The 17,251-nt window shown below is 34.9% G+C and overlaps 1 protein-coding gene across 4 annotated transcripts in view; it reads left to right on the top strand.

Annotated features, from left to right (window-relative positions):
• Positions 1–17,251, top strand: part of FARP1 (FERM, ARH/RhoGEF and pleckstrin domain protein 1) — a 331,424-nt gene that overhangs the window by 306,619 nt on the left and 7,554 nt on the right. For all 4 annotated transcript variants that reach the window (XM_074191932.1, XM_074191931.1, XM_074191930.1 and 1 more), the window contains exons 20-24: positions 4,505–4,573; positions 5,131–5,220; positions 8,151–8,233; positions 8,319–8,431; positions 9,788–9,951. In XM_074191932.1, coding sequence (XP_074048033.1) covers positions 4,505–4,573; positions 5,131–5,220; positions 8,151–8,233; positions 8,319–8,431; positions 9,788–9,951 — 519 coding nt within the window. The remainder of the gene's footprint in view (positions 1–4,504; positions 4,574–5,130; positions 5,221–8,150; positions 8,234–8,318; positions 8,432–9,787; positions 9,952–17,251) is intronic.

A 17,251-nucleotide genomic window follows, 5' to 3' on the forward strand; every position in this document is an offset into this window, starting at 1 on the left:
TTGTCAAATCTTTTTCAAACTTTAAAGGGCTTCATAAATAACAATAGTTGTTATAAAATTCAGAACTTTTTTATACAGGATAGATATTGAGAATTATTATGGGAACATCAATTTCCTGATCCCTACATGTAAATCCCAAAGACATAAATCTACCTTTTTTTGAAATGCTTTGATCTTATATGAGAGAAATATATATACTGGAAACCATAATTTATCCAATACAGAAACAATAAGGTGACCTTCCAAGTTTGGAATCTTAGATTCTAAGAAGCTTAAGCATTTTAGACGTAAAAAATCACAAAGCATTTCCTCTTTGGAAGGAAGCATGTTGGAATAGTTATATATAAAAAATGGGAGAAAATGAAAGTTAGTATCCATCTCTGTCATGCAGAAGTAGAAAATACTTAATGTTTTAAGCATTTAGTGTCATATTTGATTTGTATATGTCTAAAGGAAACTATTTTTTTGTTTTAACTTTATTTTATTTTATTTTTCAATTACATGCAAAGGTGGTTTTCAACATTCATACATTTGGAAGTTTATGAGTTCTACATTTTTCTACCACCTTTCCTTCCTCCCCCTCCCTGGACTCAGGTGAAACATAGAGAGGGTGAATGAGAAGGGTAAATCATGAGGAATTTAATGATGATGATGAACTGCATATATTTCTTCATGGGAAGATGATACTGATAATACTCATATGAACCTTCTCATTTATTAGAGCAGTTAGAAGGAGCATATATAGACAAGGCACAGGAGGGACCTGAATTTGAAGGTATAATATATTGTAAAAATGGAATCAATGGGTGAAAAGAAAATGTACTGAGAAAGGGAAAGGAGAGGTAGGGTAGATTAAGATATTTCATGTAAAAGAGTCAAGAAATAGCTTTTGTAATGGTATGGAAGGGGGAAGGTGAGGAGGAATGAGGGAACAACACACATACTTAATAGAGTATAGAAATCTAGAAGAAAAAGGAGAAAAAGGGGATGGGAGAAAGGGGACAAGAGGAGGGGAGGGAGGGATCATGGGAGAGGATGGTCAGCTATAACACACTATCTTTTTTTCATAAGGTGGTGGGATTGGGTGGCCTGTCTGGGACCATGGGGCTGGATGGTTGCTGGGTCTCTGGGGTGGGATTGTGGGCTTGGGACCTCCTGGCCCCAGGGCCCATGCTCTGTCTGCTGTACCACTTGGCTGCCCCATAACACATTTGAAGAGGGAGAGAGTGAGAAAGAAAATATAACTGGTAGTGGGAAAATACTTTTGAAGTTTCTTGCAATCAAATTGAGAACTCTGTTTTCTCTGGAGAAATAATGTATGTACTAACAAGTTTTCCATGGGAAGTTATTATGAAGAAATTTTCTTTGATCCCCAACATGTCTAATTGGAAGGATTTTTTTTTAGCTAGATGAGTAAATGACTATAATTTTGTTGAGTATTCTCTATAGTTAGTAAGAAATCTGAATAAAGATCAAGGCCTTGTTAGTATTGCAGAATCATCTTATCACTGTTTTCTTAGTCTTCCATTTGATGTGTACCCCTGTCTGAAGAGAATGAAGCATTTGTGCCTATCAGTCATCAGGAATATTCTCTAATGGATGCCCATTTTTAATCCTGCAAGGTTGAAAGAACTATTTTCAAATGATTTGAAGGGACTCGACCATGAGGCAGAATTTTGATAATTTAGTTTATAAATAGAATCTGAAAATATTTTTGAGGATAAAAAGTCTTAAACCTGCTCACATAGTCATACCAATCTATTTTTCCATTTATAATCCATTTCCTAAAATGATTTATCCTATGGTGTAGCCTATGGTACCATCATTTGTACCCATTGGTCAGCAGGTTTCTAATTGGGACAAAATTAGTACCTGGCAGATGGACCTTCCTTCATATATGGTATTTTAGAATGATAATCAGAAGCTCAACATGCATGAATACATGGTAGACATGAAGTGGAATGGGTAGCTAGTTTCTTCCAAGTCTGAATTTGTGGTTCAAGAGAAAGATGGTTCTTCTGCCTGTCTCCTCCCTACTTCTGAAAGAAAAAAAAAAAAAGACAGAGTTGGAAGGGAAAACCTGATATAGTGAGCTATTTAATTCTTTGACTTCTAAGCCTTAAGGCCATTCCTCACTCTAGAAGAGAAGGAAGTCAAATAAAGATGCTGTGCATCTGTTTCCTTCCCCTTTCTAAAGGTAGCAGTGTCTTGATAGAGACTTTTGTTGAAGGCCCGTATTTAACAAACAAGAAAACTTAACAAATAAAAAACTTAATAGTTGGTGAAACAACCTTTCATAATAGGATGGACTTCTTCAGCCCCTAGTTCATGAATTTAGTTTATTCCTGTTTGATGCTTTGTTATATGAAAACTTTCCCCCCCCCAATTTTGAATTGGTTTGCTATAAACAGCATTATTTCCCATTTCTGTCTTCATAGGATTGAACTCTGCCTTCATATTTCCTTTGTTCTTATTTATCTATAAGTTCTAGGAGCTAGGGGAAAAGTTTCCTCCTTTTACTTTCTTTAATCTTTTACAATGTTAAATGCAACACTCCTGTCTTTCCACATAAGATTCTGTCAGAAGCATCTGTTATAAACATACCCCCTTTTAAATAGATGGCTAGCTATTCCACTGTCATCAAAACTCAGTTCTAAGAAAACACCATTTCCTCAAATAACAACAGTGATATGTCAGTCTTCTTGTGTCCTTTTTACAAGGGTAATCAAGTGTTCCTCAAATGTTATTTTACTGATGCTCAAAAAAATATGGCTTTAATTAATAAATTGCTTCTCAACCAAAAAAAATCTCTCTCCTACCCTTGACCTTTTTTATAGCTGGCATGACATACCTCTATCATGTCCCAGTTAGTATGATAGCTATTTGTGTATGGTTTATCTTTCTTACTAGATGGAAAGATTCTTGAAGAGGGTATTTTTCTTTACACATAGGAGAAATTTTATTAATTTTGTTACTTGTTCAAATAAAAAACATTTATAACTATATTAGCTTGAATATAGGTCATTTTAAACTCAAAATATGACTTGAAATATTGGCACTAGATGGTTATAAACTGAAAATATTTGTTACCTTTTCTGAGAGATCTTATTTTAGGGTTGTAGCCTATATTCTGGGTAGAAGACTATATTCAGATAACTATTTGGGGAGTGAGGGTGAAGACCTATTATTTCATTGGTATGTGAAGCCCCCCCTTCCCCAATGCAGATTGTCAGCTCATCTAGCTTATACTCTTAGTTGTTGTACAGCACTGAGAATGTTAAGTGACTTGTCTGGGATGACTCAGGTGTTTTGTGCCTAAGACAAGTCTTAAAACTCTGATCTTCCTAACTCCAAGTCTGGCATTTTCTCCTTTTTACTACATTATTTGGATCACTATAGTAATGAAATTCATCTTTTCTAAAAGCATGCCCTTGCTCCCAAAAAACTGGAATGGTTTATGCAAAGATAAGTGGAGACTGAAGAATCAATTATTTATGGGACATGTATTATACACATAATACTTAGTATATTAGATATTTTGAAAGTATTGTAGATAAAATGTGATGCATTCCCTTGAAGAACTTACAGTTTTAAAAAGCAATAGGACAATTTGTTCTTTGCAAATTTGTCTACAAGCAGAGTTTTATTTTATAGGACCCGTAAGTCCTACTACATTAGAGAATCCTCCTTTAGATAAGGATCAGTTTGATATGGATAAGAAATGAAAAGTCAGTAAAGTAAGAGTAACATATTTACCAACTACAACTATTAAAATAAGACTTTGTTCTTTGTATTGCCTTGTAAATACCTATCTATAAACAAATTCAAAACTGAACATAGAATAAATTTATTATTCTTTTTCTTATCTTGTTGAATTTAGAAAATCTGCATGACATGGTAGAAATATGGAATTTACAGTTACAAATTCTGGCATCATTACTGCTGATATAAACCTGGGCAAGTCAGTTATTCACTGTAGGCCTCAATATTCTTATATGTAAATTGAGGACTTTGGACTAGATGTCTCTTCAACCCCCCCCACACACACACACATACACACAGATCCTATTATCTTGCATTATTTTTCTCAATTATACATGTAAATCATTTGAATTTGTTATTGTCCAGCTATTTCAATAATATTTCAGTCAACTTTTTATGACCCTTTTTTGGGTTTTATTGGCTTAATTATTTGATTATTTGTTGAGAGTATTAAATTTCTAATTTGAGAAAAATGAATAAAATCACTTCTTTAGGTCCAGATAAACAATCTCATGGACAAATAGGTTCTTCCCAGAGGCATACAGAATGTTTCACCCTCCTGTTTGTCCACTCTTGTTATACCTTTCTTCATGAAAAGGATTTAAGTCAATAACATAGTTCAAAACCTTTCTGAACATTTCGGCCAGGAATAAAGGGCAGTGTTTTCTAGAAGTCAAGGATCTTGGTCTTAATTCAGTGTGAGAATTTATCAGAGAGTATTCATGACTTGCTTCTTCCACAGGAATTCATTCGCCTGGGCAGCCTCAGTAAGCTGTCTGGAAAAGGGCTACAGCAGCGTATGTTTTTCTTGGTAAGTAAGGACAACTATTTTGTTTACTGTTCACTTAAATGAAATACCATACAAAGAAATAAAGTGGTCATACAAGGGGAACTTGGGAAGCAAAAATTATAACGATAACTTACACTCAAGATCTACAAGTTGGGGCGGCTAGGTGGCGTAGTGTATAAAGCACCAGCCTTGGAGTCAGGAGTACCTGGGTTCAAATCCAGTCTCAGACACTTAATAATTACTTAGCTGTGTGGCCTTGGGCAAGCCACTCAACTCCATTTGCCTTGCAAAAAAACCTAGGGGGAAAAAAAGATCTACAAGTTGAAGAAATGATATGAAATCCATTAATAAAAGCTGGATTGTATTTTTGATTTAGGGATCATTGGTTCTACCTTCCAGTGAGAAAATTCCCTTCACCATTGAAAACTATCAACTCATATTTCTTAGAGTTGCTTTACCTTACTTTGGGATTGTTTATTGCTATTTGAACTGTTTATTTAATTTTATTTATTATTAATCTCAAAATAGAATCACTTCAGTTTTAAATATCTTATGTTTTGATCTTCCTACTCTCCTAGTTTAATGATGTTTTGCTATATACAAGTAGAGGACTGACTGCCACCAATCAGTTCAAAGTCCATGGACAACTCCCTCTCTATGGCATGACAGTGAGTATGCAGCAGATTAGCAGAATGATATCAGATGGGGTCTTTTTGCTTATAGTAGCTGACATAGGAAAAGGTAGTAAAAAGCATGACATTTGTGGGCAAAAACATTGGAAAGTTTATAGGAATATCATACAGACCTTCTTATATCTTCACCTTAACCAAAAGCCAAATGTTTTCCCAAATTCTCACCATTTTCCTACCTCACTTCTAAAAAAATGGTATAAAGAATGTTTGCCTTTCAGTTCTCTTTTAGAATGATACTGGGTAAACTTGCTTTGCTCTAATGAACCTAAGAATGGAAATGAGTACTCAGGGGGCTGGTGAAGAGAGACCCTTTTTGTTAATGAGAAAGGAAGGTGATGATGACTCAATTTGCTTAACCCAGAATCAACTTTGGGGAATTGAAATTATGGTTTTATTCATTTCACCAAGACTTCAAGGGACCTGTGATTTCATCTTCAATCATTACAGGTCATAGCCCAGCCTTACTTTCACATCCTATGTTTTTTTGTTGGTGCAAAAAAATGCCTTTTCTGGTTCTTTTAACATCTCTTCTATATAATTAAGTTTGCAGTTACCTTCAACTTACCTAGAAATTAGTGCCATCTTTACATCCTCTGTCTGAATTTCTTAAACTTTTTTGTGTGTCACAGAAGCCTGGGGCAGTCTAATAAAGCCTCTGAATCTCTTCTCATAATGTTTTTAAATGCATAAAATACATAGGATTACAAAGGAAACCACTTGTATTGAAATATAGTTATCACAATATTTAAAAAACAAGTTCACAGTTCCCAGGTTAAGAACTCCTTGATTAGATCTTGCTAATGAACTGGAATTAGCCTTCCCTCTACCCCCTCATTGCATGAGTCTCCAGTATTAATCTAGAAAGTATGCTGATTAAGAAGATTTAATGAATTGATCTTTGCCTATACAACACCCTCCTTCAATGCTACTTTTCTTTCAGTTGAAGGTGATTGGTCCCTTCCCAGATATTCTTAGCACTTCTTTCCTTTGACCATATTATAGCCTAACCTTATTGTATTACTTGTAAACAGATAATAGGACTTTTTAAGTTCGGTGAAGAACATGGTGTTTTTCTCCATTTTCATTTTCATATTACCCCAAAAAGTGCTTAATATTGATTGGATTGTTGATGCAGCCTTGATATGTACCTTGGCACTGTTGTGTTCATGGTTGAATCTCCCAAGTTTAGCAGAAATCTAAGTTTTCTGTGTAGTGAAAAACGACTTGTTTTCCTGTGTCTAACTATGCATGAATGGAAGGGTAAAGCTTTTAAGTAATTATGGCAAGTTTTATAAGATTTGTGATTATGCCAAGTTCATTTATTTAAAGTTTCATATTGAGTGAAGGTAGAGGAATTATCTATGTGATGATCCTTTCCCCTTCTTCATTTTATCATCCTGATTTTAATGTTTATTCTTCATCCTTAGGATTCCCAGATTAAAGTTATAGAATCACAACTCTCACAGTTCAAAGGGACCTAAAAGATGCTCAGTCCAATTCATACCTGAACAGTGATGTATTTTACAACATTCAAGAGAGGTATTCATCCAAATTTCTTTTGGATGACCTCTTGCAAAGGGGAGCCTCCTGAGGAAACCCATTGTACTCATTACTAGCTCTAATTGTTAATATGTTTTTTTTACATCAAGACTAAATCAGGCTGCTTTTCTTCTTTTGAAAAAAAATGCTTTTTATTGTAAACTTAACATCAAATAAAATGGGCATTTCCATTGCTGTTGTCAAACAGAATGTGAGAATTGCTAAGAAAATTGATGATCTTCATTATGTATCCTTCAATTTTCTTTTCAAGTTCATAGATGAAACCTTAACTTTCAAAGCTATCATACTTGCCTACAATTTTTTCTGGCCTTAATTTGGTTGTTTTCTGTACAATTTTCTAAAAATGATACCTCAGTGATCCTACTTTGGGGTTTCCCTATCCTCCTTCTTGCTCCCATCCATCCTACCATTAGAAAAAAAATCTTTGCAAAAAATGTGCAAAATTAGTGGAATCAAATTATCAAATTAACTGTTCCAAAATATGTCTTAAAGCATCTTGAGTTCATTATCATTTTTGTCAAGAAGTGTAAAGAATTCATCATTAGTTCCTCCATCCCTTACATGAATCAGAATTGTGAAGTCTTCCACAGCTGTTGTTTGGGGGGGGGATTATTTTTTCCATCATTTCTTTTGGCACCAGAAATTCCTTTACATTCATTGTATAATCTGTTTAGCTGTTTTCCAAGAGATGGCCACTTCCTTGGTTTCCTATTGTTTGCAATTAGAACAAAAAAGCTACTATCAATTTTGCTCATGGAGATCATTTTCTTGTTGCTTTGTTCTCTTTAGGGCAAGGTATGCACATTTTATATGCCTTTTGTGACAGTTTCAATTTGCTTTTCAAAACAGTTAGATCAATTCACTGAACCTAGACTTTGCTTTTATCTCCAACTTCCATCATACTGGATTCAATTCATTTTTCTGGTCATTTGAGAACTTTTTTGGTTCCTGTCTCTGTCATCCAATATATTAGTTTTTCTTCCTAACTTAATATTTACAAATTGATGAGCATGCCATCTATAGTCATTAAGAAAATAGATAAATCATGTAAGAACAGGACAGATTTGGGGGCATTCTTCTGGAGGCTTCCCTCTAAAATGACATTAACCCATAAATGATACTCTTTGGGCTCAGTCATTCAACACTGTCAATCCACAAACCATACTACTGTCTTTCTCAAATGTCAATGAAAATATTCTGAAATTTTTGTGCGTACATACGTTTGAATTCAGGGGATGCTTTGAATGATATATTTAATTATTATTTTAAAAGAAATTGACCTTTTTCTCTTTTCCTTAGCAGTTTCTCTGTCTAATAACAGTATTCTGTAAATTTGTATTTTATAGATAGAAGAAAGTGAAGAAGAGTGGGGTGTTCCTCATTGTCTTACACTTTGTGGTCAACATCAGTCCATTATTGTTGCAGCAAGGTAATTCAGTAAAGTAGCCTTTTGACTATTGTTTTTTCCGCCACCTTCTTAGTATCTAAAAATGAAATGTAAATTCTATCTCCAGTTCTCGGATGGAGATGGAAAAGTGGATTGAAGACATACAGATGGCAATTGATCTAGCAGAAAAAAGCAGTGGCCCCACCCCTGAAATACTAGCAAGTAGTCCACCTGAAAATAGTAAGTATGGTGGTAAGACAGAAACTTTACCCAAAGTTCTCAATCAAGCCACTGATGAAAGATTAATTAGGAAAAATAATTGTGATTTTAAGGAAAATTAGTATTGTGATCTATTTTTCAAAAATACTATTTCTGACCATCTTTTATACCTGTCATATGGGTTAATATGTATGTTGGGAAATCAGTTATCCTAACAGTCAACTTATTAGACTAGTATAGAAAGCAAGAAAAGATTTACTGGGGGAGAGGATTATAAAATGATTTTAAAATCTTTTATTGCTATCTTTTGTTTCTGCATTACCTTGATTTCTCAACATATGCTTCTCCCTAATATATCCTGAGGACTAATATTTATTAAGAAAGTATTTGAGAAAAACTAAAATAAACATGAGTCAAACTTGACATTATATGCCAGGTTCCTTATATGCTGTAAAACTTAAATAGAAACTGGGGCCACTAAATTGTACAAAATGATCCCTCTGGATACATAATGACTTAGAAAAATATAAATTAGGGGCAACTAGGTGGCACAGTGGATAGAGCACCAGCCCTGAAATCAAGAGGACCTCAGTTCAGATTTGGCCTCAGACACTGTGTGGCCTTGGGCAAGTCACTTAATATTATATTTTAAAATTTATTTTCTTTACTATTTCCCAAATACATTTTTAATCTGATTCTTACTGCACTTAGAAGTATTACAAATTGCATGCCCGTTTGATACTCCTACAATACATAGTATTCTGCTTCAGTTTAATAAAGGGGGACAGGGAGAGGAAGAAAGGTACATCCTCATCTCTTCTTTGGGGATAAGCTTATAATGTTTTTACTTAGCTAATGAGACAGTGGGCTTAGAAAGAGCACTGGATCTTTGAATTTGAAGACCTGCTTTCAAATTCCAGCACTGCTACTGTTCCATTCAGCAAGACATCAACCTCTAGACCTCAATTGCCTCCTTTGTAAAATCAAGGGGTCATACTGTATGATTTCTAAAGACTCCTATAGCTTTAAATCCATGATCTCTACCACCTATTAAGGGAGGGATACAAGAAAGCCCAAAAGCCAGAGTGAGTATCACAAGCTCCAGGTTTAAATGGGTTCTGTTTCCTCCAAGCAAAAAAGAAAAAAAAGAAAAAGAAAAAGATTACTCATGGAAAACAAGGAAATGTTTGTGGTTCTAACAATGACAGTTGAGTGTTTTGGACATTTGAAAGTACATCACACTGTACTGTCAAGGTATCTCCAGAGAGAGCTGAGCTTCAGTGAGCTCCAATCTACTTTACAAGTCTTAGTAACAATAACAAGGAAAAATTGTGTATGTTTGCAAAAATGAGATGCTTTTTTACCTGTATTTCACAGAGTCCCCTGATGATGCCACAGCAGACCAAGAATCAGAGGATGACCTTAGTGCCTCCCGCACCTCCCTCGAGCGGCAGTCTCCCCATCGAGGCAACACTATGGTTCATGTGTGCTGGCATCGAAATACCAGTGTCTCAATGATCGACTTTAGCATTGCTGTGGAGGTATCTACCTGGGCCATCCAACTAGTGACTTTCTCCCAGTAACAGTACTTCCTTTTGGTCTAAAGCCAGTCTACCTTATGCTTTTTTGCCAAACTGGAACATGTTTCCCACCACTATAATCAAGAGTCTAGCTGTGCTCTGCCATTTTGAGTAACAGTGGCAAATTTTGAAAGCTAGAGTTTCCCTATTGAGACCAGATGGGCTATTGCAATATTAACTGTATTTGTAGACCTTTCATCTATTTTATCTAAACTCTAGAGTTACTGTATTAGGGAAAAATGAATCTGAACAAACAACAACCAAAGAAAATCTCAAGTGTTACGGAGCACAGAATATACACAATCCCTCATACCTGGAAAAAGTCAAAAGGGTATTGCTACTGGGCTTGGTAAGTCCAGACCTGTCTCTTGGTTTTAATTCTTCTCTTCTTTCAATACCAGTAATCACTTTTTCTTTTCTTAAGCTGTCTTCTTGAGATTTCTTCATGTGTTCACTCTATTATGGCCTTTTCTTTACATGTGATTTGCATACCATCATTTCTTTCCTTAAATGATGCAACTAAACTCTGGGTCATAGGCTAAACCAATTTCACAGTAAGTGTTCAGAATCAAGAATGGTTGGGGAAGAGTTTTTGCTGATTAACTAGGAACTGAATATTTGAAAAAAAGCATTTGAAATGCTAAGAAAGCTTACCTTCAGGGGTCTGATACCTCTCATGATGGTCTTCATTTAAATATAGAAATGGTAATACAATACGTAGAGAAACCAATTTTTTTTAAGATCCATTTAATTTATCTTTTCTCAAATTGAGAGCAATAAGAAATGACAGCAACATACCTTTTCCAGAAAACCCTAGGATAACAGTTCTTAATCTTTTCACATATGAAGGTCTACTTTAATACTGCTACTGTTCACAGATTCCCCCTGTAAATGAGAGTTATATGCTACTTTTCACAATAGAGAAAGTACTGAAAAGTAACGAAAACGATTCAGCAATGCTTTTGAATCAATACATTAACTAAAGCAGGATCTACCTACATTTGAAATATATAGACATATATCTGAGATTTAGCCTATGGAAGGAATTTTTTTATTATATTATCCTGCATAATTTGTTAAAGAATGATAGGAGCAATCAGATGGCACGGTGGATAAAATACCAGGCCTAGAATCAGGAAGATTCATCTCCCTAAGTTCAGTGCTGGTCTCAGATTTTTACTAGCTGTGTGATCCTAGACAAGTCACGTAACACTGTTTGCTTTAGTCTTCTAATATGTAAAATGAACTGAAGAAGGAAATGGCAAAATATTTCAGTTTCTTTTCCAAGAAAACTCCAAATAAGATCACAAAGAGTCTGACATGATTGAAAAATGACTGAACAACAAAAACCATCATAATTTTGGGCTCATTGGTATCAGAAGACCCACAAATAGTAACTGTTATCAGTAATAGCTCCATTGCCCCCTCAGGGGATCCTTACACCTTAAGTCTGGAACTTTTATATTCACAAGCTCTTTAGAAGGAAGTAAAATGTTCCCTCACCTTGGTAGGGGGAGAAGGAAAACTTTAGAGTATAGGGACTAGACCTGTCATTTATTGGTAAAGGGAACTCCCAGGGAACTTTCCAAACTTCTGTTTTTGTTACAGATTGGGCACTTCCTCTGGCAATTTATAGTCTTCAAAAATTGCCTAAAGTCTTGAGAGGTAGTGACTTATGGCCCAGCAAGCATATGTCAGAGGCTCTACTTGAACCTGAGTTTGGCATACCTTTTCTACTACTGTACTAATTCCATTTAATCCCATTTTATATATAAACAGAGGCATTCATAAAGTGGTTATCTAAGGGGTAGGTTTAAGTGGAGGGGATGAGTACCACTTATCCTATGGGATGCCTTTAGGCAGGCTGCCTTAGATAGCATGCATTATACTTGCAGAACTGTCTGTTGGCCCAAATTATTTTATCCCTTATACACAAGTAGATGTAGAAACTTAAAGATACATAAACTATTTTGTCTTAAAATGAAAATCTGGTGAGGTTGATTGTTTTTGTAGTTCATGACCTAAGCTAGGGGTTGAGTAGAGAGAAGCAAAGCAAACTTTGCTTTTGGTCATATGCTGTGAAGCTGATCTTGGAAATGTGGCTACTAGAATATGAATCAACTTCCATTCAAGAAATGACATAGTCTTTCCAATTATGTTCTAACACCCACACTCTTGAAAATTTGTCCAAATGTTTGCTTAAGTGAAAATCTTGTGGGTGGTTTTATTCTCCCCCTCCCCCCTGAGGTAAATACAACTCATGCTTATTTTGTCAGCGTTGTTTGCTGAAACGATTTACAAATTATTCTTCTTTTGTATCTTCAGCCCAATAGATATATCTGGTCCCCACAATCTAGCAGCAGTGCCCACCCTGCATCTCCATATTCATTCCTTCCAAGTTGGACTTTGTACCCAAGAGCCATCCATTTATACTTAGAGCCATCCATTTATACTTTTTCTCAGTGTGACTTTTGGTAGGCATTAGAGTCTTTTCCTGTCTCTATATCTTTTCTTTCCTCTTGCCACTGACCCTCCTCCAGTTTCCCACCCCTAGTTCTTTCTTCTTTGGGAGTCTGTGCTTCCTAGCCTGTTGAGTTGATAAGTAGTCAACAAACAGTTTCCATTTCACATCTCAATAGTGAACAAAGATTATTTTGTGAAATCTTCCAAATGAGGGAGGTAAACACAAAGGAAAAAGGGTCTGCTTGTGCATAGTGAGAAGGAGGAAAAGAATGAATAACTCTCTAATTTTTAAAAAGTGAACCAAACTGATTTCTCATCTATTCTGGCTAAACTCTTGGAAGAGGAATGTTTTGGGGAAGAGAGAAGCTATTGCCTATTCTGGCTCATACCTTTGCAGCATTTGAGATTGTATGCTAGAAGCTGGCTTATGACGCAGCAAAGTTGGAGGGAGTTTTGATCATGGCTTTATCTGGGAAGCCACTTAATACCAAGTGCCAATGCAGTTAGATGTGTTGAATTCTAAAACTAATATAGGCAATTTAATCAGAGTAAAGTAGCATTCTGAGATATAACCTGTGGTGCTTCAAGTCTAATTCCACTTAAGTTACAAGTCCTTCTGGGCATAGATCCTCTTCCTTAGATGGTAAAGGTGTTTTTCTTCAATAATACTTATAATTATTTAAGTTGCTTTAAGGCATTTTCGAAATCTCTTCATGAAGATGTCTTTAAACCAGTCATCAAGCACTGAAAAATAAGATTCACAAATCACTGTTGGAGTGAAAACCAAGGTCCAAGAAGTTAAGTTGGTCAAATCAAACTGGTTTTAAGCATCAGAGACAATATTTGAAAGCTGGTCCTCTTGAGTCCAGGGTCAGTAAATTTTCCCCTCCTGATCCTTTTTCTAGGTAACAAATGAAATGGCCACTTCCTCTTTTTTTAAGGCTTTTTTTCCCAATGCTGTTTTATTTTATTTTTTCAATTACATGCAAAGATAGTTTTTCAATATTCATCTTTTTGTAAGCTTTTGAGTTTCACATTTTAGCATCTTCCCTTCCTATGACAGTAATCTGATATAGATTATACATGTACAATCATATTTAACATGTTTCCATATTATTTATGTTATGAAAAAAAAAACAAAAGAAATCTTAAAAAATGAACATAGTATGCTTTGGTCTGCATTCAGATTCCACAGTTTTCTTCTCTGGATGTGGATGGCATTTTCCATCACAATTCCTTTTAGAATTGTCCTTGATCACTGACTTGCTGAGAGGAGCAGAGTAATTATCATCACACAGTGTTACTGGTTAATGTGTACAATGTACTCCTGGTTGTGCTTACTTCACTCAGCATCAGTTCATGCAAGTCTTTCCAAGCTTTTCTGAAGTCTGATCACTCAAGATTTCTTTAGAACAATAGTACTCCGACCACATTCATATTCCATAATTTGTTCAGCTGTTCCTCAGTTCATGGACACCTCCTCAATGTCCAATTCTTAGCCACTACAAAAAAAAAACTGCTACAAATATTTTTGTAATATGGATGGTTTTCCCTTTTTTTAATAGGTTTGCTGTTGATATAATTAATTATACCAACAGTTTTCCTAATACTGAACCAACTCTGCATTTCAGGGATAAATCCTACTTGGTCATAATGTATTATCCTAGTGATAACTTGTTGTAGTCATTCTGCTAAGATTTTATTTAAGATTTTTACATCTATATTCATCAGGGAGATAGGTCTATAATTTCCTTTCTTTCTCTGTTTTAACTCTTCCTGGTTTAGGTATCAGCACCATATTGGTGTCATAGAAAGAGTTAGGTAGTATTCCATCTTCACCTATTTTTCCAAATAGTTTATATAGAAATGGAACCAGTTGTTCCTTAAATGTTTGATAGAATTCACTTGTGAATTTATCTGGTCCTGGAGATTTTTTCTTAGGGAGTTCAGTAATGGCTTAGTGAATTTCTTTTTCTGAGATAGGGTTATTTAGGCTTTTAATTTCCTCTTCATTTAACCTGGGCAACTTATATTTTGATAAATATTCATCCATTTCATTTAGATTATCAAATTTATTGGCATAGAGTTGGGCAAAATAATTCCAAATTGTTACTTTAATTTCCTCCTCATTGGTGGTGAGTTCACCTTTTTCATTTATGGTATTAGCAATTTGGTTTTCTTTTTTTTTAATCAAATTGATCAGAGATTTATCAATTTTATTGGGTTTTTTTTTCATAAAACCAGTGCTTGGTTTTATTTATTAGTTCAATAGTTTTTCTTGCTTTCTATTTTATTAATTTCTCCTTTAATTTTTAGAATTTCTAATTTGGTATTTAACTGGGGGGTTTTTAATTTGTTTTTTCTCTAATTTTTTAGTTGCATATTTAGTTCATTGATTTCCTCTTTCTCTAATTTATTCATATAAGCATTTAAAGATATAATATATCCCCTGACAACCACCTTGAGTGTATTCCATAGATTTTGGTATGTTGTTTCATTATTGTCATTATCTAGGATAAAATAATTAATTCTTCCTGTAATTTGTTGTTTGATCCACTCATTCTTTAAAATGAGATTATTCATTTTCCAGTTGGTTCTGGGTCTATATCTCCTTGGTCCAATATTGCATATGACTTTTATTGCATTATGATCTGAGAAAGATGTATTCACTATTTCTGCCTTTCTGCAATTGATTATTAAGTTTTTATGCCCTAGTACATGGTCAGGTTTTGTATGCCATGTACTGCAGAAAAGAAAGTATATTTCTTTCTATCCCCATTCAGTTTCCTCCATAAGCCTACCATGTCTAGGTTTTCTAACAATCTATTTACCTTCTTAACTTCCTTGTTTATTTTGTGATTAGATTTATCTAAATCTGATAGCAGGAAGTTAAGGTCTCCCATTAATAGAGTTTTGCTGTCTATGTCTTCCTGTAGCTCTTTCAACTTCTCCTCTAAGAATCTGGATGCTGTACCATTGGGTGCATACATATTTAGTATTGATATTACTTTATTGTCTATAATAACATTTAGGAGGATGTAGTTTCCTTCCTTATTTCTTTTAATGATATGTATTTTTTGCAGCTGCTTTGTCTGAGATAAAGATTGCTACCCCTGCTTTTTTCACTTCACCTGAAGCAAAATATATTTTGCTCCAACATTTTGCCTTTACTCTATATGTATCTCTCTACTTCAGATGAATTTCTTGTAAGCAGCATATGGTAGGATTCTGGTTTTTAATCCAGTCTGCTATTCGCTTATGTTTTAAGGGAGAGTTCACCCCATTCACATTCAAAGTTATAATTACTAACTCTTTATTGCCCTTCATGTTATCTTCCCTCTGTTTGAATTTTCCCCCCTTTTTCCTTTATCCATATTTCCCGGTGTTTTGTTTCTGAATTCCATTACCTTCAGTGTGTTTGCCCTCCTATATCAACTCTCCTCTCCCTTTTTCCTCCTTTCCCTTTGCCCCTTCTTTCTTCCCTTCCTCCTATTGATTCCCCCTTTCCTCCCCCTCCTCTTTTCCCCTTTTAACACTTTAAAGGTAAGATAAGTTTCTTAATTTAACTGAGTCTGTGTATGTTAATTTTAAGCCAATCTGATGAGAGTAAGATTCAGGTGGTTCTCACCTCTTCCCTTCTTCCCCCTATTGCAATAAGTAAGTCCTTTGTACCTCTTAATGTGAGATTTGCCCTATTCAATCCCCTCTATCCTCCCATATCTTTAAAGTCCTCCTTTTTAAGGAGGTATTGTTTTTAAATCATTCTGAGTCACAGAAAGGTCATGAGTGTCCATCATTTCTGGCTATTCTCTCTACTAGAATTACAATTATTGAGAATTATTAGAGTCTTTCTCCCAGGAAGAATATATCCAGTTTCATCTTATTGGATAGCAGTTTCTCAAATAAGTCATGCATATCCATCCTCTTCTGGCTAATTAAATTCTCTCTAATAAAGTTACAATTCACAAGAGTTTTTAGTCTTTCTTCTAGGTAGGGATGTTGCTAATTTTGTCTTAATTGATAACAGTTTTTTGATAACATTTTTCCCTCTTCCTCCCCCTCCTTTTTAAAATTTTACCTCTTCATGTGTCTCCTGAATCTCTTGTTTGAAGTCCAAATTTTCTATTAAACTCTGGTCTTTTCATCAGGAAAAGTTGAGTCTCCAATTTCATTAAATGTTCATCTTTTGCCTTGGAAGAGAAGGCCCAGTTTTGCCAGATATTGGATTCTTGGCTGCATTCCAAGCTCCCTTGCTTTTTGGAATATTGCATTCCATGTTTTTCCCTTTTTTAATGATCTCTTTGGCATGCAGACTGGATCAAAGATGGTTTTCACAGTTTTATTGCACTTTGGGCATAGTTCCAAATTGGATTTTTTAAGTTCTTTGAAAATTTTAAAGTCCTATATAATAAATATTAGCATTAGTTTTTATTGTTGTTATATGATACAAAAAATCTTTAGTAACTTCAGTTCTAGAATTCAGAGTTCATCTAGTCCAGCTCTCTTATTTTATAGATCAGAAAACCAAGGCCCAGGGACATTAAGGTGGTCAAATGAAACTGGTTTTAGGCATCCAGAATGTTGGATCAGTTTACAACTCCACTAGCAATGCATTAATGTCCCAGTTTTCCCACAGCTCTCCAACATTTATCACTTTCTTTTTTTACCACTTTGCCAGGTGTGAGGTGGTACCTCAGAGTTGTTTTAATTTGCAGTTCTCTATAAAGCATTTTTCATATGACTATAGAGAGAATTTCTTTACCTGGAAACATCCTATTTATATCCTTTGACCATTTAT

The sequence above is a fragment of the Macrotis lagotis genome, chromosome 6, assembly GCF_037893015.1.
Source record: "Macrotis lagotis isolate mMagLag1 chromosome 6, bilby.v1.9.chrom.fasta, whole genome shotgun sequence".
Taxonomy (NCBI): Eukaryota; Metazoa; Chordata; class Mammalia; order Peramelemorphia; family Peramelidae; genus Macrotis; species Macrotis lagotis.